Genomic DNA, 21,873 nt, shown 5'->3' with positions numbered 1-21,873 from the left:
CACTCGGTCTAAGTGATCGTTTGAGAGAGGGAAAGGGTTGAAAGAGACCCGGTCTTTGTGACCACCTCAACGGGGAGTAGGTTTGCAAGAACCGAACCTCGGTAAAACAAATATTTTGCTTACAATTTGTTTTTCGCCCTCTCTCTCGGACTCGTTAATATTTCTAACGCTAACCCGGCTTGTAGTTGTGCTTAAGTTTATAAATTTCAGATTCGCCCTATTCACCCCCCTCTAGGCGACTTTCAGTACCGTTATATATGCTTTCGATTTATCCTGCCCCTAAGTCAGTTACTAGAAAGATTGATATTCTTAGGAGGCGTCTTCTTTGGCAAGGGGGTCGTCAGTCCAAAAAAATTCATTTAGTTGATTGGTTGTCGGTGTGCTCTCCCAAAAAGTCAGGGAGGTCTGGGTGTTCTGAATCTCGATTTTATGAATGATTCCTTAATGACTAAATGGCTTTGGAATATTGAAACTTCGAATGGCTTATGGCAAAAAATTATTACCAGTAAATATATTAAGGGAAAACCCCTTATTTTGATCAAGCAAAGACAAGGTGATTCACACTTCTGGAAAAAAAATTCTGAGTCTGCGTGATAATTTTTACAAATTTTGCAAATCTGGGGTGGGAAACGGTTTGAAGACTAGCTTTTGGAAGAGTATCTGGATTGGAAATCTGCCCCTGTCTGTTCAGTTTCCTGTTCTATTTGACTTGTCTTATGACAAAGACATTACGGTTAATGATGTCATGGCTTCTAATTTTGAGGTTCTTACATTTAGAAGAAGGATTGTTGGTAATCTGAGGGTTCTAATGGATGAGTTGGTGAGTTGTTGCAATCATGTGTTCTTGTCTGATCAGGAGGACAGAATTGTGTGGAGTCTGGGGAGAAAAGGCTTTTCTATTAATTTTATTTAAAAAAGAAAATGGCAGATCAAGTTTTGATTTCATATAAGTTCTTGTGGAAAATCAAGATTTTCATGTGGTTGGTTGTGAGAAATAAAATTCTTACTAAAGACAATATGAAGAAAAGGAACTGGAATGGTTCTTTGGAATGTTGTTTCTGTGGCGTGGATGAATCCATTGATCATTTATTCTTTCATTGTCCCATTGCGAGATATATGTGGAGAGTGATTCAAGTGGCCTTGAATCTGAGGATGATTCCAAGTAGTATTAGCAACCTTTATGACAACCGGTTATGTAGACCAAAAGATAATATTGCTAATCTGGTTTTGTTTGGCTGTGGAGCTATGTTCTGGGCAATTTGGCGCACTAGAAATGATTGGTGCTTTGGGAATAAAACTATGCTTGATCCCTCTAACATCATTTTTCTTTGCTGCTTCTGGCTGGATTCCTAGGCTATTCGACAGAGAAAGAAGGAGCAAAAAATAGTGGTCCAAGGAAGCAAGCTAATCTGAAAGACAACAAGTGAAGCATTCAGCCGAGCGTTTGGGTGGTGCCCGATAGACAGGCGTATTTCTGGTTGATCTTAAGCTGGAACTTGAATGATGGTGCTGGTGCTATCCTTTCTTTTGGTGGTTGTCTTGGTTCAGTATCTTTTGTTGCACCAGTCTGTCATGATATGATTGTAAATAAGAAAGGCTTATGTTGTTAATCGTAAGTCAAACTTTATTCGCTATCATAGGTCCTCCACTGATCTAGTTTGATAGTGTTAGGAGTCTAGATAGAGATCTGACCTTGTTCGATTTTTTTGGTTTATTGGTCGCATGAGTACTGTTGTTTCAAACTTTCATATTTCTTAATGAAATAGGGGCTTCGCCCCTACAACTCTGATCACTTTCACTTGCATACGGGAGACCTCTCCAATTCATACTGTGTGTTGGGGGGGGGGGGGTGGGGGGGACAAGAATAACGAGAGAAAAAAATCTGAGCTTTACCATTACAGAGGTCAGAGGTTACGAACAGCTGCATCCACCGTCAAAATGCGCCAGTGCACCCACGTCCTGTTGGATTAATGTGGGCTTGGCCCAAATTAATATTCAATAATAGTCAATGCTAATGGCCCACTTTAATGCTATGGTGTACTAATTATTTAGTACCATATTGGAAGTTCAAAGGACAAATCAATCAACTTAAATAGGTGGACCATTGGTGCATCTATTGAGAAGTTGAGAAAAGAATGAAAGACTGCCACACGCGCGCGCGCGCGCCGCCGCCGCCGGCCGGGCCCGTGGCCGTGGCCGTGGCCGTGGCCGTGGCTCGTGGCTCGTGGTAGATCGGACCTTGGTCCGAATATTCCTTTCAAACGGTTGTGCATTTTGCCTGGATTGATGACCGTCATAATAACCGTCTGTTTCCTGTCTTATGGCTAGTAACGGACGTCAGTTACTGTCGTCAGTTTCCAGTTCTAATGCGCGACCGTTTCTGTCCGTTGCTCTTCTCCCTTCTTCTGACCGGCTATAAGAATGGAGAGGGAGAGCTCTTCCAGTCAGGCGAATTATCTCACGCGAATTGCAAACAACACATTCCCCGTCCCATCTTCTGCGAGCACAGAGAGAGTGGGAGAGCAGGCCTCCGAAATCACCGACCGCAGAGATACACTTGCACGGGTGTGCGGGCGATCAGATTTTTGGGGAGCGTCTTCGCGACTGCTCGCGTGATCGTCCACAGCTTGCTGTTCGTCGCCTACCCAAGTTGACGCGTGCTGCTGTTCTTCTTCCCGGCGACCGTTCGAGGGACTGCACTGCGTACACCTTCCTGCACCGACTTCGTACGACTACATCGAACAAACACACGAGATGTCTCGTGTGAATGGAGCCACTGGTGCCTTGAGCATCGGTCCCTCCGCTGGGTACACTCTGTTCTTCGTATTTGTGCATGTTTCATTGCTGTTTACTGCTTATGCGAGTAGTTATACACACATGCACATACATGTCATCACATATATCACACTGATTTTCTGGATTAAATTAAAACTAAAAATGCCTAACTTTCTAACACGTCCGAGCATCACCGCTTGCTTGCGCCCTCGGCGGTCTGGAATCTGCATGTCGCCGGGCGCGGGGCGCCGGCGCACCGCCCCCGCCGTGGTCTGCTACCCGTCAGTCCGCGCCACACTTCTTGAGGAGAACATCGTCGCACGCGGGCACGCGGCGTGGCCGGCGGTGACAACTGCAGAGCATGGTCGCCACTTGTCAGTTCTGTCAGCAAGGGTGCCGGTGCCAGTGCCAGCACCGAGCTCGCTTTGTTTGCCTGCTGCCAGTGTGGCAGACATCGGACGACGGAGCTGTAGGCGCCATGCGCATACTAGATGGGTATCTTTCGGTGCTTGGAACTTGGTTCACAGGTGGATGTCTGCATGCACATCGTCTCTACAGTCTACACTGAATCAAGCACACCATTACACCAATGCATTTTTCTGTTGCCTGTATGGAGATAGCTGATTAGTTCACCGAATGAAGCACACCAACGTGCGTACTTTTCCAACCAGTTGCGCTTGGAGATAGCTGCTGGTTAGTTCACCGAATCCGCGGCCTAACTCCGGACACATTTTTTTCTTCTGGTAGATCGCATCACATGCTTGCTCCCCATCACGGGCTGCAAGGTGCCACCCCTCGCTGCCTGTTCCAGGCCATCAACACCGTGGGTTTGGCAACCGGTGTTGCGCTACCCAATGCCTGAGAAAAATCGTGGTACGGCCCAACCATGGAAGATCAGCCAAAATGAGCTCACATGAAACTGCCCAAAACAGGAAGAGGGTAGTTGAAATAAAATGGGTTCAGTGACGGTACGAAGTCAGATTTGAAGAAGTGCCCAACGATAATACATAGTTCAACTACATTCGTATTATTTTTGGACAAATCTTCAGGTCCCAAATTATTTAGTTCACCGCTGCAAACTACTATATGGAAGATACGACGATCAATCAAAAGGCAATTTTCTTTGGTGAACCAATCGTTTCACAAGGGAAATCAACTACGCCGATGTCTGCTGTTTTCCTTAGGGCCTGTTCGCTTCTTCAGGAATGAACTTGGATTCATTCGAGCTCATCAAAATTTATATAAATTAGAAAAGTAATCCGGCTAAGAACTATTCCAGGGCTCCAATCCGTGAAAACCGAACAGAGCCTTAGAGAGCCCGTCTGTTGGATAGGAGTATATAGCTTTTTGTTTAAGCTTTTTTTTCAATTTCTGATCACCAGAAGATGTCGCAAAACTGTTAAACATCTAACTTTTTAACCTGTTTCTATAAGAATCATTTTAGTCAAAATTATCTAAAATCAATATGAGGACAGAATCAACCGAGTCCTTATGAAAACCGTCATTTTCTATATCCTAAATCATATAAACTATTTTATCTTTCTTCACACTTTATCTACATGAAACTGTATTCCCTACAACCATATTTTTCTGGCAGTCAGATTCTAAAAAAAATCCTCACAAAAAAGTTGAACCAAACTCGCGAGCCACGGGCCCGCGTCCGGCGCTGCACGAGCTGTGTCACGCCTCCCGGCCTCCCGGGGTCCAGCCAAATAGGGCTCTACATGTGCACAGGGCCAGATTTCACGTCCGCCGACGTGGTTACGGCGTCACATGATCACATCTGGCTCCTCCGGGCCCAGGCGCCAGTGACGCCGTGCCCGCCTCTAAATAGCGCCTCTCTCCCGGGCTGCCGGCGGAACCGAGGCGGTCAGGCTCCCTCCTCCTTCCTCCTCCCTGCAAATCCTGCAGGCACCACCGCTCGTTTTCCTGTCCGGGGGACAGGAGAGAAGGGGAGAGACCGAGAGAGGGTGAGGCGCGGCGTCCGCCCGATCTGCTCCGCCCCCCGAAGCAGCCTGTCACGTCGTCCTCACTCTCAGGTACCCGCATTTAGCCTTCCTGGATTGTTATGGATCACTAGTGCCCCCCCTGCCACTGTTCCATAGATTGTTCCGAATGGATTGGTGAGGAATCGACCGGCGTTCGGTTCTGGGTTGCTGAGCCCGGCAACGGGCTCGTGGCCGGCCGTCGATTCGGCAGCGGCACTCGCCGTCGCGCCGCCCGGTCGGGTCGGGTCGGGTCTCTGCAAACTCGCCGTAGCGCCTGCCGGTCGAGCTTTGACACCGACCTCACCGGCGGGCATCCGCGGCCCTGCCGATGTGGATTTCAGGTTTTGCCCCGATGAATCCACGCTTGTTCCTCACCAGATCTGTAGGTATGATTCAGCGAGTGGTGCCATTCAGATATTTTGCCCGTGCAATGGGACCGTGATTGATCTCCGCACCTCCTGCCGTGACCACTCGTTTTGGGAACATGGCATGCCACCTTTAGCCACGCCCACGAGCTGACGAGCTCTTCGCAGCTCCCGTATAAAAAGCTGCAACCTTTGCAGGTCTTTGACTCCAAAGGCGGCCTCTTTGTTTCGGCGCTCGCCCCCCTCCATGTTGGGCATGATGCGTTGCACTTGGTGCCCGACTCCTCTGTTTTCTAGCTCCTAATTTTTTTTGCTGATGCTACTATAGTACTATTAGCTAAGCGCGGAGTTGGCGATGACTGCGCTCAAGAATCGACCTTTGGCTCGGGCAATCGATGCATGGACGAAGCCACTTGTTTTTTTTTTCTTTGGTCATGTTTTTGACATGCGAAACTGCGAAGGTGGCAGAGTAGGTGGATCTTTCTGTCTATGTTTTGGCCCTACTTGAGAGGAAGAGACAGTCGCCACCGTGCAAAGTCCCAAAGGCATCCGACGGTGGCGCGTCGATCGTTACGATGCCAGACAAGCACCACGGAACGAGCCACCTCCCCCGCGGCCAGCCCGCCATCGAGCAGGTCACGACTGAGATTGAAAGAAACGCGATCTAATTTTTGTCTTTTCTTTTCCTGTCCCAAGTTCCTTAATACTTGATACGTGAGCTCTATAACACTAGAGGTTTTCCATTCGGAAAAATATGTTCGCTAAAGTCGGTCTCTGATTAAAGTCGGCTGCTTGACGGCTGCAACTGTAATTTATGTAATTTATTAAAACAAAAACACTGTGTTGACACCTTTTTGGAGGCGCCAATCACTTCAAAAGAACCGGCGGCGGTGCTCTCTGGTCAGGCGCGGACGGTCCGCGGCACAGGGCCGGACGGTCCGCGACCTGGCGTGAGGCGGCGGTGCTCTCTGGTCAGGCGCGGACGGTCCGCGGCACAGGGCCGGACGGTCCGCGACCTGGAGCAGGAGCTCGGGTTCCCTGCCTGACGGTCGGACGGTCCGCGCGTGCGCAGGGGCGGCGGAAGATCGCCGGCGGCGCCTGGATCTCGCTCCCGGGAGGGACCCCGTCGGGGAGGAGAGATCCTAGGAGTTGTCTAGGCTCGGGCCGGCCGACCTAGACTCCTCTAATCGACGTAGAGTCGAGGAGAGGCGGAGAATTTGGGGATTGGAATACTAAACTAGGGCTAAACTAGAACTAGACTAGAACTACTCCTAATTGTGCTGAAAATAAATGCGAGATAGAAGTGGTATTGGTTCGATTGTTGGGGGTTCAATCGGCCGTATCCCTTCATCTATATAAAGGGGGAGGTCTGGATCCGCTTCCAACTGATTTCCGAGTTAATCCCGCGGTTTTAGGTAACAAATCCCGCGAGAAACTAGGAACCCTAACTGACTCTGCGCACGCGCGGACCGTCCGCGCCACCACCGCGGACGGTCCGGACCGCGGACCGTCCGGCCTCCGGGCCGGACCGTCCGCACGGTCATTTTGGGTTCCAACATATGCCCCCTGCCTTTTGGTGAAGGTCGACGAACCAAAAGCATATGAACTAAACCTGATGTAAGTCACCGGCTTTTCGATATGGAGATTATTCAATAAAGCACCAATATAAAGGCCGTTTCGGATTGTATCTTTCTCGGCCATGACCATTTGATCAATGGATCAAAAGGAATAGAATGGAGGTGCCCCCCAGTCTGGATAGACGAAGGGACTATACATGTACCATGGATTCATCATCGTGCCATTCCATGTTTGAACAGGATAATATACCGACGATGAGTAAATAGGTGGAAAGTACCCTGGTCTCATAGAATGAATAGGCGATGCTTGTTGTGTCGCCTTTCGGGCCGTTTTGTTTAACCGTTTTGTTTTAGCAGGTGGCTGGGGTTTCTTTGTTGACCGATCACGTGGAACAGTCTTTTTGCTAGCATTTTTGGAGAGCAACTGATCAAAAGTAGGATCGGCTTTGATCAGCCGATTATATGTGCTTTGACCTTGCGCCTTTTTCCTTGCTTTGTGTAGAGGTTGACGCCTTTGGTCATAGGGGGACTGTCCGGCTGAGTTAGCCGGACCGTTTGTCTGAGCACCGGATCGTCCGCACGTAGGTGCCGGACCATCTACGATGTTCGGGCTAGGCTGATGTGTTTGGTTCATTAACTGTGCCTGCCCCCCAGTGTCTTCGGACTTTTTAGCCTTCTCGTCCGAAGCCTTTCGAGCAATCTCTTTTTGTGATATATCTGACATGCGGGGATCGCCAATGACGATACCCTTGCCTTTGCCTTTATCGGCCATTTCGGGCCGAACCAAGACCTTTTTGCATGTGAGTTCTATTGTATTAACAGGAAAGGGTTGTGTGTCTACTTGCATCTCCTGAAAAGCCAATCGACACTCATTTATGGCCGATTGTATCTGTCGACGAAAAACATTACAATCATTGGTGGCATGAGAAAAGGAATTATGCCACTTACAATAAGCACGCCTCTTTAATTCATCAGGAGGAGGAATAGTATGAGTTAATTTAATGTTGCCGTTTTTCAGTAACTCGTCAAATATTTTATCGCATTTGGCAACATTAAACGTAAACTTAACTTCTTCTTGTCGATTCTTTCGAATCGACTGTAAAGCAGAACACGGTGAAGGTTTAGCCTGCCCTGGCCAAACCAGTTCAGCGGTGTATACATCCGTGGATTCATCGTCCGAGTTATCATATCCCACTAGATGCATCTTATGGCTAGCCGATTTTGATGTTTCCTTACTTCGGCTTTCACATGTCATAGCCCGCTGGTGCAAGTGCACTAGCGAAAAGAATTGGGTACCATCTAATTTTTCTTTTAAGTAGGGTCGCAACCCATTGAAAGCTAGCCCTGTTAGTTGTTTTTCCGCGACATGAATCTGAAAGCATCGGTTTCTAGTGTCCCGGAATCTCCGGATATAGTCATTAACCGATTCTTCAGGCCCCTGTCGGACTGAGGCTAAGTCAGCCAATTCTAATTCATGTTCTCCTGAGAAGAAGTGTTCATGAAATTTCTGCTCTAATTCTTCCCAAGAGTTAATAGAGTTTGGTGGCAAAGTTGCGTACCATGCAAATGCAGTATCAGTAAGGGACAACGAAAATAAACGAACGCGGTAGGCTTCCCCATCAGCCAATTCTCCTAAGTGTGCTATGAATTGGCTAATATGTTCGTGTGTGCTTTTCCCACCTTCACCAGAAAACTTAGAGAAGTCTGGTATTCTAGTTCCCTGTGGATATGGCACGGTGTCGAATCGGTGGCTATAAGGCTTCCGATACGATTGCCCTGTACCTGACAAACTAACACCGAGTTTGTCCCTGAACATCCCGGCTACCTCGTCTCTGATCCTCTCCGCCATATCTGGCGACCATCTATTGAGTTTGTGGGTGGAAACCTCAGGTTGCCTGACATCACTCTGTCGGCTTTCCTCCCAGGGATGTTTGAGGTGTGCGCTAGGTGTCCTATTAATGTCACCAACTCCTGCCCTATACCTCTCAGGCTCTCTTGTGGCCGAACAGTATTCAGCCCTATGTCCATGAGGTGGTATGGCATGATTATAATGTGTTACTGGTGGGGCACCATAATGTTGCTGCGATGAATGCGGAAACTGTGCGTATTGCGCAGCTCTCGGCTCTGCGTATGCATATCCGGACGGTCCGGCATAAGAGGCCGGATGGTCCGCGACCTGGCCAAATGGTTCGAAGGTATATCCGGATTGTCCAGCCGTATATGGTGCTACATGGGTAGTCTCGTACCCAGACCGTCTGTCGTAGATAACTGGACGGTCCGCGATCGGGCCGAATGGTCCAGGGCTGTACCCGGACGGATCGGTCATATATGGCGCGACTTGGGTAGTCTGCGCGTGGACTCGTGTAGAGTCGGATGGTCCAGCGTAATACGTCGGCCGGTTCATGCCATATCCGGACGGTCCGGCGTAAGATGGCGAACGGTTCGCAACATATCCGGACGGTCCGGCGTGATGCACCGGACGGTCCGTGATGGGGCCGAAGTGTTCAGGGTTGTACCCTGATGGTCCGGCCATGTACGGTGCGACCTGAGTGTTTTGCGTGCGGGCCTGCATCTGGTCGGACGGCCCGGCGAAATACGCCGGACGGTCCGCGGTATAACCGGACTGTCTGAGATGATGCTCGGACGGTCCGGTCGCGTCCAGTACCTGCCGTGTGCCTAGTGGTTGCGGCTGTGATGGTGACACGAAAGCGTGCATCGGCATACCATATGATGGCTGGGTCAAGGGTGACCCGTTTATAGCCGATGTGTTTGACGTGGGTGGCACTGTATTAGACTCTCGTGATGGAAAGTTAGGAGCAGCTGATTTCTCGTATGCACGTAAATGCATTTTAATAGATTCATCTACATATTGCTTTAATTGATCTCCTCGTTGATCCATGAAAGTCGTAAGAGATAGGTCTGGAGTACTTACAGCGGGACCCTGAAGTGGAGGTAGGAGAGATTCCATATCGATCTCCCCTTGACGGACGATCTTCTGGTGGCGATCTACCGTGAAGTGTGACAAGTACTTGTCTGCCGCCTCCTTGCGCCTTTCGGAGAGTTTATGCAGTAGTTCCGCCTCTTCCTTGTCGTGTTGTTCGTTCCATTGCCGCATCACCTCCTTCTCATCGCGCATTACGAGGTCTTCAAAGGGCCTTTGGTCATCAGCCGGGAGCGCCTCCATGGCCGGCTTGATGATGTTGGTAGTGGAGATCTTGGTGTGATCCTTAGAACCGGCCATTTATGGGCCGATTTTTAGCAGATCTAGACACCTAGTCCCCAGCGGAGTCGCCAAAAAGTACGTTGACACCTTTTTGGAGGTGCCAATCACTTCAAAAGAACCGGCGGCGGTGCTCTCTGGTCAGGCGCGGACGGTCCGCGGCACAGGGCCGGACGGTCCGCGACCTGGCGTGAGGTGGCGGTGCTCTCTGGTCAGGCGCGGACGGTCCGCGGCACAGGGCCGGACGGTCCGCGACCTGGCGTGAGGTGGCGGTGCTCTCTGGTCAGGCGCGGACGGTCCGCGGCACAGGGCCGGACGGTCCGCGACCTGGAGCAGGAGCTCGGGTTCCCTGCCTGACGGTCGGACGGTCCGCGCGTGCGCAGGGGCGGCGGAAGATCGCCAGCGGCGCCTGGATCTCGCTCCCGGGAGGGACCCCGTCGGGGAGGAGAGATCCTAGGAGTTGTCTAGGCTCGGGCCGGCCGACCTAGACTCCTCTAATCGACGTAGAGTCGAGGAGAGGCGGAGAATTTGGGGATTGGAATACTAAACTAGGGCTAAACTAGAACTAGACTAGAACTACTCCTAATTGTGCTGAAAATAAATGCGAGATAGAAGTGGTATTGGTTCGATTGTTGGGGGTTCAATCGGCCGTATCCCTTCATCTATATAAAGGGGAGGTCTGGATCTGCTTCCAACTGATTTCCGAGTTAATCCAGCGGTTTTAGGTAACAAATCCCGCGAGAAACTAGGAACCCTAACTGACTCTGCGCACGCGCGGACCGTCCGCGCCACCACCGCGGACGGTCCGGACCGCGGACCGCCGCACGGTCATTTTGGGTTCCAACACACGGTATAAACATTAGAAATTGGTACGGATTAAGGCTAAGCGAACAGCCTAGAGACTGTGAGCGCTCGAATCCCACCTTGTGGGAGCACCGGAGCACATGTGCAGCTTCGAGCCATACTGGACGCTGCACTGAAAGTTTTGGCATTCATATAGTAAACGTCCGTGGTCGACAGGCACCCACGGCCTTGAACATAGCGATGAACGTCATGGATCGACGAAGCTGATTGAGTCAGTTACACCGAAGTCGATCGACAAAGGCTATCTACAACGACATCAAATCGCACAGGAAGACGTGATGAATAGCAGGTAGAGAGAGAGGGTAAAAGATGTAGCAGATTGGTTTTTTGATGATTGAAAGAGTCGACCGTGTTCATCTGATATACGTAGAGGTGGTGGTCTTATCTGAGCTTCCACATGCTGCGATCGATTTGTTGGTCCCCATCTTGCTCTCCCACACAGGAATACTATTAACCATGTTCAGGCAAGAAAGTGATGCGGTCGTGCACGGCACATGCCAGCTTTGTGGGAGCCGCCCCTAACCCTCGCTGAATCAGTCAGTAGTGCCAACTTGCTAGAGTTTTTTTTCTTCTTGTTTTGGTTCACTCGACAGATTTTTGTTTGGATGAGATCGCTGCAACATTGTTCTTGATCCACACTTGCCTGATCTTACCGTCTCGTTCGTGTTCGTGCCAGCAACCAGCGAAAATGGGTGCCGGAGGCAGGATGACCGAGAAGGAGCGGGAGAAGCATGAGCAGGAGCAGGTCGCCCGTGCTACCGGCGGTGGCGCGGCAGTGCAGCGGTCGCCGGTGGAGAAGCCGCCGTTCACGTTGGGGCAGATCAAGAAGGCGATCCCGCCGCACTGCTTCGAGCGCTCCGTGCTGAGGTCCTTCTCGTACGTGGCCCACGACCTGTCGCTCGCCGCGGCGCTCCTCTACCTCGCGGTGGCCGTGATACCGGCGCTACCCTGCCCGCTCCGCTACGCGGCCTGGCCGCTGTACTGGGTGGCCCAGGGGTGCGTGTGCACGGGCGTGTGGGTGATCGCGCACGAGTGCGGCCACCACGCCTTCTCCGACCACGCGCTCCTGGACGACGCCGTCGGCCTGGCGCTGCACTCGGCGCTGCTGGTGCCCTACTTCTCGTGGAAGTACAGCCACCGGCGCCACCACTCCAACACGGGGTCCCTGGAGCGCGACGAGGTGTTCGTGCCGAGGACCAAGGAGGCGCTGCCGTGGTACGCCCCGTACGTGCACGGCAGCCCCGCGGGCCGGCTGGCGCACGTCGCCGTGCAGCTCACCCTGGGCTGGCCGCTGTACCTGGCCACCAACGCGTCGGGGCGCCCGTACCCGCGCTTCGCCTGCCACTTCGACCCCTACGGCCCGATCTACGGCGACCGGGAGCGCGCCCAGATCTTCGTCTCGGACGCCGGCGTCGCGGCCGTGGCGTTCGGGCTGTACAAGCTGGCGGCGGCGTTCGGGCTCTGGTGGGTGGTGCGCGTGTACGCCGTGCCGCTGCTGATCGTCAACGCGTGGCTGGTGCTCATCACGTACCTGCAGCACACCCACCCGGCGCTGCCCCACTACGACTCGGGCGAGTGGGACTGGCTGCGCGGCGCGCTCGCCACCGTCGACCGAGACTACGGCGTCCTCAACCGCGTGTTCCACCACATCACGGACACGCACGTCGCGCACCACCTCTTCTCCACCATGCCGCACTACCACGCCGTGGAGGCCACCAGGGCGATCAGGCCCGTCCTCGGCGAGTACTACCAGTTCGACCCGACCCCTGTCGCCAAGGCCACCTGGCGCGAGGCCAGGGAGTGCATCTACGTCGAGCCTGAGAACCGCAACCGCAAGGGCGTCTTCTGGTACAACAGCAAGTTCTAGCCGCCGCTTGCTTTTTCCCTAGGAATGGGAGGAGAAATCAGGATGAGAAGATGGTAATGTCTGCATCTACCTGTCTAATGGTTAGTCACCAGTCTTTAGACAGGAAGAGAGCATTTGGGCTTCAGAAAAGGAGGCTTACTGCACTACTGCAGTGCCATCGCTAGATTTAAGGCAAATTCAGTGTGTCTGTGCCCATGGCTGTGAGCTTTGGGTACTCTCAAGTAGTCAAGTTCTCTTGTTTTTGTTTTTAGTCGTCGCTGTTGTAGGCTTGCCGGCGGCGGTCGTTGCGTGGCCGCGCCTTGTCGTGTGCGTCTTGCCATCTCTTCGTGCTCCCTTCGTGTTGTTGTAAAACACTAGTCTGGTGTCTTTGGCGGAATAACAGATCGTCGAACGACAACGTTTTCGTGCTGCCCGTCCCATAGAGCGACGGGAGTGGACGTGGCGGCCCGGTCGACGGCGGCAGCGGCCTGGTAGCACGACCCACATTCAGCGTGCGGAGTCACTGGTCCTTTTTGCGCCTTTTAGAAGACGCGGCCTAGCTAGGGTTAGATAATGAGCCAGCTCGGCTCGTTTGCGTAACGAGCTAGCTCGGCTCATTATCATAATGAGCTAAAAGTTCAACTCGACTCGTTAGCTAGCTTGAGCTGGCTTGATAAGCTTGTAAGTTATAACAATAAAAGACATAAATCCATGAACATACAAGAATATCGTTTGCGTAACGAGCTAGCTCGGCTCATTATCATAATGAGCTAAAAGTTCAACTCGACTCGTTAGCTAGCTTGAGCTGGCTTGATAAGCTTGTAAGTTATAACAATAAAAGACATAAATCCATGAACATACAAGAATAGAAGTGTATAACATGAGGTATATAACTGTAGCATACATTGTAAAATTAGGAAATAAATATTTATCAGTAGCATTCATGTCAATGTTGTTCTCTTCCTCCTCTTCTTCTAACGTGGCCTCCATTTTGTACACAAATTCATACTCATCCATGAATTACTAGTGGCGTACTACATGTTGGTTTAGGCATGCGACTACTAAGCAAAAGTAGTGCAGGCATGCGGCTACTAAGCAAAAATAATTAGTGCTACGAGCTAGTAGCGCGTACTGCAGCCTGTAGGCTAAAATCTCACACAAATCAATGAACGTGGCCAAATCGTAGTGCAAAGAAATAGAGATCTTGCGTACACACCGCTTCTACTGATGCGGAGGCCACTGCAGTAGCTTGAGATGCACACACAAGACGCTTTTTTTCTAGCCTTGCCGATTCCTCTGTTTTCTCATGTCTCCAGCTCAGGTTTTACTCCCTGCTCTTTTCTTAGCTTTCTGGCCTTCTCTGACTACGTTTTTCTTCCTCTCATGGCGTGGCAGGCTGGCAGCTGGTATGAGCACGGTTGGATGCAAACAGTTACCCGAACCGGTCGTTGCGATTGCTTGGCTTGCAGTCGCTGATTGTTTCTTGCACTATACTTGCCGCCACCAATCCGCCATGTGCTAACTGGATGAACGTTTCAGGCTATGCTTACATGTTCAGAAGCAGAGCACGAATACACACTGCATATTTATCTCAAGTTTTTTTTTAACTCTTGTGCATTGGGTTGTTCGCTTCGGATTAAAGCCGGTTGTTTAGACTGCTGCAGATATAATCCATATAGACAAAAAAAATACTGTAGAAGTCGGTACAGATTAAAGCCAAACCAAGCTAAGGACATTTTCCATAGATATTTATGCCCACCACCTTCTACGATGCAGTATGCATTTGGGATTTTAAAGTTACCTCTGTTTTCAGTTAGTTTTGGTACTTGGTTCAATAAAGACTCAAATTTGTACTGAATAGGATTGTACAGATTCAACTTCAATCTAATACTTCTCTAACGACGAAGGAAAAAAACCGACCAGAGCGTACATGGACATGAACGCAACTTCCTATGTTTTCCAAGTCACTATCTGATTTGCATTTCAGCATAATGGTTAGTGGCTTGATGTGCACCATGGTTCCTTAGTTCTCAGCCTGGACAAACGAAAATTGCACACATGCTAATCCAATATAATTTGCATGATAAACGTTTAAACACAGGTTTTATTTTAAACGATCTTGGATTCGATCCCGGCTAACCTCAAGAACCCTGCAAAAAAAATCAAAAGAACCAATACTCACTCAAGGAGCACATCGCATGTCATGTCAACTGCTGATAAACATTTAGACACACATACCATCACAGTAATGACACACAATCATATTTACTGTATTAGCACCAGATGAGAAAATGAGGTAAGTAAGTTCAAAATAGGGATTAATAACAGTCAATCATATTATATTATCATAATAATGAAACGAAATGACTAGAACACCTGATGCTGCAAAAAGGCAGAGCACCAATATTTTAGTTAATAATATCATAATCAAGTAGTCAGCAGTTCAATAAACATTTAAAAACACAGATACCATCACATCAAACCCCTCAACGACGTTAACTAAATCTAAATGGCACTTTAAGCCAAAAGTTAAGGCAACTTTACTGGTAAACTTTAAGCGACAAGTTCCAGATTCACAGAACAGATTCACGGAACCAACAGCATACCGTTCAGAAGAGCAGCCAGACAGGGCGCCATGTGGCCGTCGCCTTCACTCGGCCTTGTCGGCGGCGGCCTCCTCCACCTTCTCCTCCAACTCGACCACCTTCTCCTCGACTTTCTCCTCCACCGCGGCAGGCTCCTCTGGTGCGGACGCCTTCTCCGCCTCCGCCGCAGAGGCAGGCGCGGGAGGCTCCTCCTGGTCGGGGTCGCGGGCGGTGTCGGTGGAGCTGGAGATGGCAGCGCGGAGGCGGCCCATTAAGGGCCTGAAAGCGGTCTCCACGGTGACCCAGGCCAGCGCGAGCCCCCCTGCGACGATCGCCGCCCTCTTCAGGGCGCTACCCTCGCGCTGGCCTCCACCTCCTCCCTTCGCCATGGGTGCTCGCGGGTCGACGGTGACGGATGGGGTGGCGCGATGCGCGTGTGTGATGGGGGTCGGTCTGTGGCCGCGGGCACTCGGGATTTGGAATTGGGGGCGGGGGGGTTCTGTGCGCGTGTGGGGGCGACGGCGGGGGGCGGAGAGGGGAAAGCTTTGTCTTTGCACTGTACCGCACGGCACGAAAAGGAAGGCCGGAGGAAGAGGACAAGCCGAGGAACGGAGGGGAGATGAGCCGTGACCACTGACCACCTGTCCACCTGAGAGACCTGACCATGGTCCATGGACATGGGGTGGAGTGGACCGCGGCCCGCGGGCTGTGTGGTTCGGGGGGCGGCCGCTCCTGCATAGGCCACCATGGCCTCATGGGCTGAATTCTGGAGCGGTGGCTCCTGTTCGAAAACGTTCTGGGCTGGCAACTCTAAACAGTCTTGCTACGTTGACAGGCATCTTATGAATTTTTCCTAAACTTTTCCAGCTGTTTTTGCGTCGCATTGACTGACTGGCCTCCGCCACCAAACGCGTGCACCGACACCATGGCCCTCCGCCAGACGCGGCCACATGGCAGAATGTTACAGGTTTTAGTTGGCGCCGCTGAAAAGACGTAACAGATCTTGGATGATGAGACGCAAGAACAGGGGAGCACAATTTGCGTTAGTTTTATTTACTGCTGGAGGAAAAAAAATTAAAAAAAAGTACAGATTCAACCAAAATTGTACGTTTTCATCGTCCAATAAACCCAAAAAGAATATAAAGAACGAGCATATGATACAACACTTGACCAGTTGACCTCTACAGCACAGGATGGTAAACCTTCCATTCCATTCCATTCACCATCGATTCACCGAGCTAGTTTTCACTTATAACGGTACAGCGATTTCTTCGCCACCGATCTCACGCACCTACCTGCAACCTGAATCCTCCTCTTCTCGTGCCTCTCGCCCGCTTCTCCGTTTCCGAATCTGGAGGGAGATCGGCCGCAAACAGCACCGGCAAGCGCAGCGCGGCGCGGCGCGACCGGCGACCCTCCTTAGTGCGCCATGGCGTGGCCGGCGTGGTGGAAGCCCAGCCTCTGCGCGTGGGCGAGCGCCGCCGGCTTGCAGTGCGCCGGCGGCGGCAGGGACTGACTCTGCGTGGTGGGGAGCGAGTGCGCGGACACGACGAGGCGGCGGACGCCGGAGCGCACCCTGTAAAGGACGTGGCCCCAGCCCCAGGTGCCCCTGCCGCCGTGGCGGCCCTCGTCCTCGTTCATCTCGAGGTCGCCCGCGAACCCCGGCTTCCGGGACAGAAGCCAGCCGACGACGCCCCGCCGCCACCACTGCCTCAGGGAGCCGCCTCCCGCGGAGAGGGAGGGCGCCGGCCGGGAGCGCCGGCGGAACGCCCACTCGGCCGACGCGGAGGAGATGGGCTGGATCTTGCCGGAGAAGGCGGACAGCCGCTTCCGCAGGCCCGTGAGGTGGCTCTCCTCTCTGCCGCCGCCGCCGAAGGTTGGCAGCTCGTCCTTGAGCGGCCTGGGCGGCAGGAGCCTCGCCTTCTGGATGGTCTCCAGGATGGTGGCCATGGCTGGGCCGGACGAGTAGAGGCAAGCAGGCAAGGCAAACAGAGAGGGCGGAGAAGCTCGCTCTGGAGCCCGCCTTCAAGGGGCAATGGTCTTCTCCTGCTCTCTCGCCGCCCACCCCCACCCAGATTGCCAGATCTCTGTTTGCTTCTCCTTTTAATTTGGTCTGGTCGTCTGGACAGAGGATGGTGGAGAGATGGTATGTGTATGTGATGGCGCAGTGTTTGTGTCGCAGCCACAACAGCTTGCCTCCGCCTGGACAGACTGGCTTTATTCACCAGGTGTGCAGCTGAAAAGTTCCTACTACCTTTGTGAACACAAGAACATGCTATAGCCCTCGAGGCGACGTGAACGAACTACCAACCCCTTTTTTTTTCTATCTCCTGCAAGTCAGGCAGGCAGCTCAGATACACTGACCGGAGTCGTGTTGGCAACAAAAAATGATGAGTGACGACCACCATGTTCTGTGATCTGTGTTGCCTGCCCGGGGTTCAGCAGCTCTTCGTGCCACCAACTCACGTGGACAGCGGCCGTCCGATTATTATTACGTTCGTTAGCATCATTGGGCCCAACAACGTGAACTTTAATCTGAAAAAAACAATATACAATTCTGTATTTTGTCAGATTTAAATTACCTTTGCAGCGGTTGCAGCTAAGGGGAAAAAGGGTACTAGTATAAATCAAACCAGGAAGCTCTCTTCTACGTTTAGAGAAGGCTCTGAAAATAGGATCGGAAGCGCGTCCCCGAATGAACCGAAGCTTCTGACGGTTCACTCGTGGTGGATGCATGCAGCGTTTTGCAGTTTTTATTTAATTGGCGTTTGCTGCGGGCCGCAGCGAAGCTAGGGGCCAATCAGCCAATCAGGCAATCACCCACCCATCGTCCAAATGCCAGGACCTGTGCAGCCAACCTTGTCTGTCCGACCGTCCCCGCCCCGCCTCCTATTATACATGTACATGTGGGCTGGCCTGGCCCGGCACGGCACAGGCCCACAAAAGCACGGCCCACAAAGGCACGGTCCACAAAGGCACATATCTAATTATGGGTCGTGCCGTACCAGCACGTGTGCCCAATCATCGGCCCACGGCACGGCCCACAATTAGTTATGTGTGCCAGGCCAGCCCAAATAGCCCAAAATACCTTAATGTGCTAGACCGGCTCATATACATATAACAGTAATATATCAACAAAAATATAAAATATATATATGACCAAAATAAAACTAAGATGTTTTGTGGATGCACATTATAAACCTTTGGTCAGAAAGAAAAAAATATTATAAATAGCTCACAAATAATATTCAGTTCTCTGTTTAGTGTTTAATTGAGTACTATACATCCATACAGAATACATATACAATGATCATCATCACTATTCACTATCCATATCTAGGTATTGGTTCTCGATGGCTTATTGAAGCTCTAGATTCTCCAAGTTATGCTAGTCATGTGGGCTTTGAAGGACCTTAGTTAAATACTGAGTCCATATTTATTGGGCCTCGGTGGGCCTTAGTTAAATGGGCCATGCCAGGCCGGCCCGTGGGCTTGACTTGAGGCCCAGGCACGGCCCACAATGTGGGCCATGCCGGCCCAGGCCCACAATTAGATTGGGCCGTGCCAGATATGGACTGTGCCAGAAATTGTGTGCTTTGGGCCAGCCTATTAGGCACAGCACAAATGTACACCTATACCTGCTATATACTATACCCAAACATTCTGTCTTGTCTCGGCTAGGCTACTGCTCATCATAGGCTTTAAGGTAGACCTTTTTTTCCCAGCAATGATGCTCCGCAGCAAACGCACGCCGCGAACTACCTGAAAAAGACCGTCCAGAGTTGCAGGCTCCGAACATGAGGCATTCACGGTTTTGTTACTGCTACAGCATCGTTTTTACGGTGGTGGTTTCTGATTCCCTGTGGGAGCTGCTGGCCGGTTGGTTGAATGCATTGCAGGGCAGCCAGCCGCCAGCGCTCGGGAGGAAGAAGCCCACAGCCGCAGCAGCACCCGCACGCGCAGGTGACGACTCTGCAAGTTCGTGCGGCTCATGTACATGGCTGAAGTTGAGAGGTGCAGGCCCGAGACTTGACACAGGAAAGAAGCACTGGCCTCTGTTGAATGCACGGCAACGGTACTCCAACATAGGGTCAGGACTCAGGAAAGAAGCACTGGTCTCGCGAACTTCAAACGGAAGCGAGCATCGACAGTAAGTACACACAGATGTGAGTATCCCAATGCCTGATTTTATCATCAATTCACAGCGCTGTTTGTGGAACCTTCAGGTACTTAAAACTTGCTCCACATTATTTGCTTTTTTCAAGGAACCGGAACAAACTCCTACATTTAGGGAAAAAAAGCAGGAGCAGCTCATCTCACGGTACAAGTTCTCGATCTGACGGGCATCCCACGGTTCAAGCCCCCCGTCTACCAGTCAGTGTACGCGCTCATATCTGAAGAGCGTCAGCAATCGAGCCAGCAAGGCTCAGAACCTCAAACGGAGGTCTTTGCCCGATGGCTTTTATTGTGTGCGGGCATGAGTCCGTGATCCAGAAGTAAGCGAGCTGGTCGCCTGGCCCAGCTGCGATCAACACGTAATAAGCAACTAGGAGAAAAAAATTGGAAATTGCTGAGTTGAATGCACGGCCAAATTACCAGAGTTAGACGCCATGAAATTTTCGTATGACTGCTTAGGGAACACAGCATGGGTCACATAAGCACTTACTTTTGAAGCGCCATGTGAAGCTAGAACTTTCTGCAAAAGAAGAAGGTTCTTTTTATATATATAAAAAGAAGAAGTGGCATGTAATGTAAGCAGAATATGTGATTCCTTAGAAGAAAAGGAGAATATTATGCCACTAAAGTTCCACCCTGAGTTAGTAACACTCAACATTTGTCAATTGACGGAATGATAAACTACAGTAGTACAGACAGCAAACCAGGTCTACCAACAAAGTGAGAGTTGAGGACTGGAAAATTGGGTACAGGTTTAACAACAGAAGGCACTAGTGTTTCCTTTAGCTTTTAACAGGACTCTTCGTTTATAAACTGGCAAATGTTCAATATGTGCATTATGGATTATGACCCTCCAAACTGCCCTCAAATAGAAAGGATGGCATGATAATGTGCACGTCTGCCATATCAAATACTCCCTCGGTTCCAATTTATAATTCGTTTAACTTTTTTACTTCAAGTTTGACCGGCTCGGGTTATTCAAAAAATTTCATAATTATTGTTATTTTTTACTGTGATATTGTTTAGCATATAATATATTTTAAGTATGGCTTTGGAATTTTCATTTTCGGGGAAAAAATGAATAAGACGAGCCGGTCAAACTTGGCACAAAAAAGTCAAATGAATTATAATTTAGGACAGAGTGAGTACGTTATATATGACATAGAATTTCCTTCCAAACTGAATGCTAAGATAAGAGTAAGACAAGTATCTATTTAAGCATCGCCATCTAGCATCATGAAGAAACGATAGAGTAACACATCAACCATACCTGGCATTCTCTAAGAGTTCCCCCAGATTGCACTAAATCATCAACAATAACAACATGACGGCCTTCAGGATTTCCTTCCTTTATACGAACTATTCTCTTGTCACCTTCACGAACCTTGTTACAGACTATCTATATACAATCAAACATGCCAACTTAAACCCATGACAAGGAAACTGGACGATTCATGACAACACAAGGTGTGAGAAACAGAAGATAGACATATCCAAGCAAGAGAAGGGAACCGCTGTTCGCTGACCATTGGAAAGTGCTGCAACAGCTTGTGGAACCGCTTCCACGCTCCATCATCTGGAAAGGCAATGGTGATCTGCGAGCAACATGGCATCGGTCAGGACTACACTACAGTAGGAGTTATTAATCCAAAAAAAAAATAAAGTTTGTTGGCACAATTAATGTATGCCACTGCTCACATTCTCTGCGTCCGGGAGCTGGCGGAGGCGCTGCAGCAGGAGCGGGATCCCCGTCTCGAAGCATGGCAGGACGTCGTCCCCGAAGTAGAACCTCTCCTGGAGGGCGTGGATGTCGTAGATGACGACGCTGGTGGGCCCGCCGCGCGACTTGGGGATCATGGAGAGGATGTGCGCGAGGGTGAAGGCGGTGGCGACGTCGCCCTCCTCCTCGACGCGCTCGAAGGAGCCCGTGGGGAAGAAGGGCAGCACGAGCGTGAACGAGGCGATGAAGAGCTTGGGCAGCGCGAAGATGACGGAGACCTGCTCGAATATGACCGCCGGCGAGCTGAAGGAGGCCAGGAACGCCACGTGCTGCCCCCGGATGTCGTGGGCCTTGTTGATGAACAGGTTCGGGAACCCGTCGTCGAAGCTCCTGGTGGCGTGGTGCGGCGTCACACAGGACTCGACGAATCAGCTTGCTCCATGAAATCGGTGAGGCGGAACGAGCAAGAGGAGAGAGAGAGAGAAGGGTGGCGTACCGCCAGTTGATAGACTGGAGCTCGATGACGTCGGAGCTGGCGGCGACCTTGAGAGCGAGCTCCTCGCATTCGGAGCAGTAGAAGAGGTGTATATGCTTCTTCGCCTTCTGCTTCGCGGCGGCGACGACCTCCATCGGCGGTTTTTCGGCAGCGGCGGGGACAGGGGAACCAAAAAGAACGGCGCGGGAAGGGGCGGGCTCTGCTTCGACGGAACAGTTTTGATGTCGGCTTTATCGAGACGGAATATTTTTGCGAGCCTAA

General features: G+C 51.1%; 4 protein-coding genes across 4 annotated transcripts; 1 reads left to right on the top strand and 3 right to left on the bottom strand.

Annotated features, from left to right (window-relative positions):
* Positions 1–4,504: 4,504 nt before the first annotated feature.
* LOC100282744 (omega-6 fatty acid desaturase, endoplasmic reticulum isozyme 2) lies at positions 4,505–13,064 on the top strand. The gene is made up of 2 exons (NM_001155650.2): positions 4,505–4,814; positions 11,466–13,064. The coding sequence occupies exon 2, from the start codon at positions 11,478–11,480 to the stop codon at positions 12,654–12,656; it is 1,179 nt and encodes a 392-aa protein (NP_001149122.1). The 5' UTR covers positions 4,505–4,814; positions 11,466–11,477; the 3' UTR covers positions 12,657–13,064.
* A 1,397-nt stretch (positions 13,065–14,461) lies between these two features.
* Positions 14,462–15,862, bottom strand: LOC118471939 (outer envelope membrane protein 7-like). The gene is made up of 2 exons (XM_035967384.1): positions 15,242–15,862; positions 14,462–14,785 (listed from the first exon to the last, which is right to left on the bottom strand). The coding sequence occupies exon 1, from the start codon at positions 15,607–15,609 to the stop codon at positions 15,286–15,288; it is 324 nt and encodes a 107-aa protein (XP_035823277.1). The 5' UTR covers positions 15,610–15,862; the 3' UTR covers positions 14,462–14,785; positions 15,242–15,285.
* Positions 15,863–16,328: 466 nt separating this feature from the next.
* LOC100278841 (uncharacterized) lies at positions 16,329–17,406 on the bottom strand. Its single transcript, NM_001151986.2, has one exon. It carries the CDS (start codon positions 17,168–17,170, stop codon positions 16,640–16,642), a length of 531 nt encoding a protein of 176 aa, NP_001145458.2. The 5' UTR covers positions 17,171–17,406; the 3' UTR covers positions 16,329–16,639.
* A 1,982-nt stretch (positions 17,407–19,388) lies between these two features.
* Positions 19,389–21,796, bottom strand: LOC100381520 (uncharacterized). The gene is made up of 6 exons (NM_001174350.2): positions 21,613–21,796; positions 21,095–21,506; positions 20,923–20,991; positions 20,667–20,795; positions 19,817–19,916; positions 19,389–19,742 (listed from the first exon to the last, which is right to left on the bottom strand). The coding sequence occupies exons 1-6, from the start codon at positions 21,744–21,746 to the stop codon at positions 19,609–19,611; spliced, it is 978 nt and encodes a 325-aa protein (NP_001167821.2). The 5' UTR covers positions 21,747–21,796; the 3' UTR covers positions 19,389–19,608.
* Between the last annotated feature and the right edge of the window lie 77 nt (positions 21,797–21,873).

This window comes from Zea mays, chromosome 4 (assembly GCF_902167145.1).
Source record: "Zea mays cultivar B73 chromosome 4, Zm-B73-REFERENCE-NAM-5.0, whole genome shotgun sequence".
Classification (NCBI taxonomy): Eukaryota; Viridiplantae; Streptophyta; class Magnoliopsida; order Poales; family Poaceae; genus Zea; species Zea mays.
This window is presented reverse-complemented; position numbering and strand designations above follow the sequence as displayed.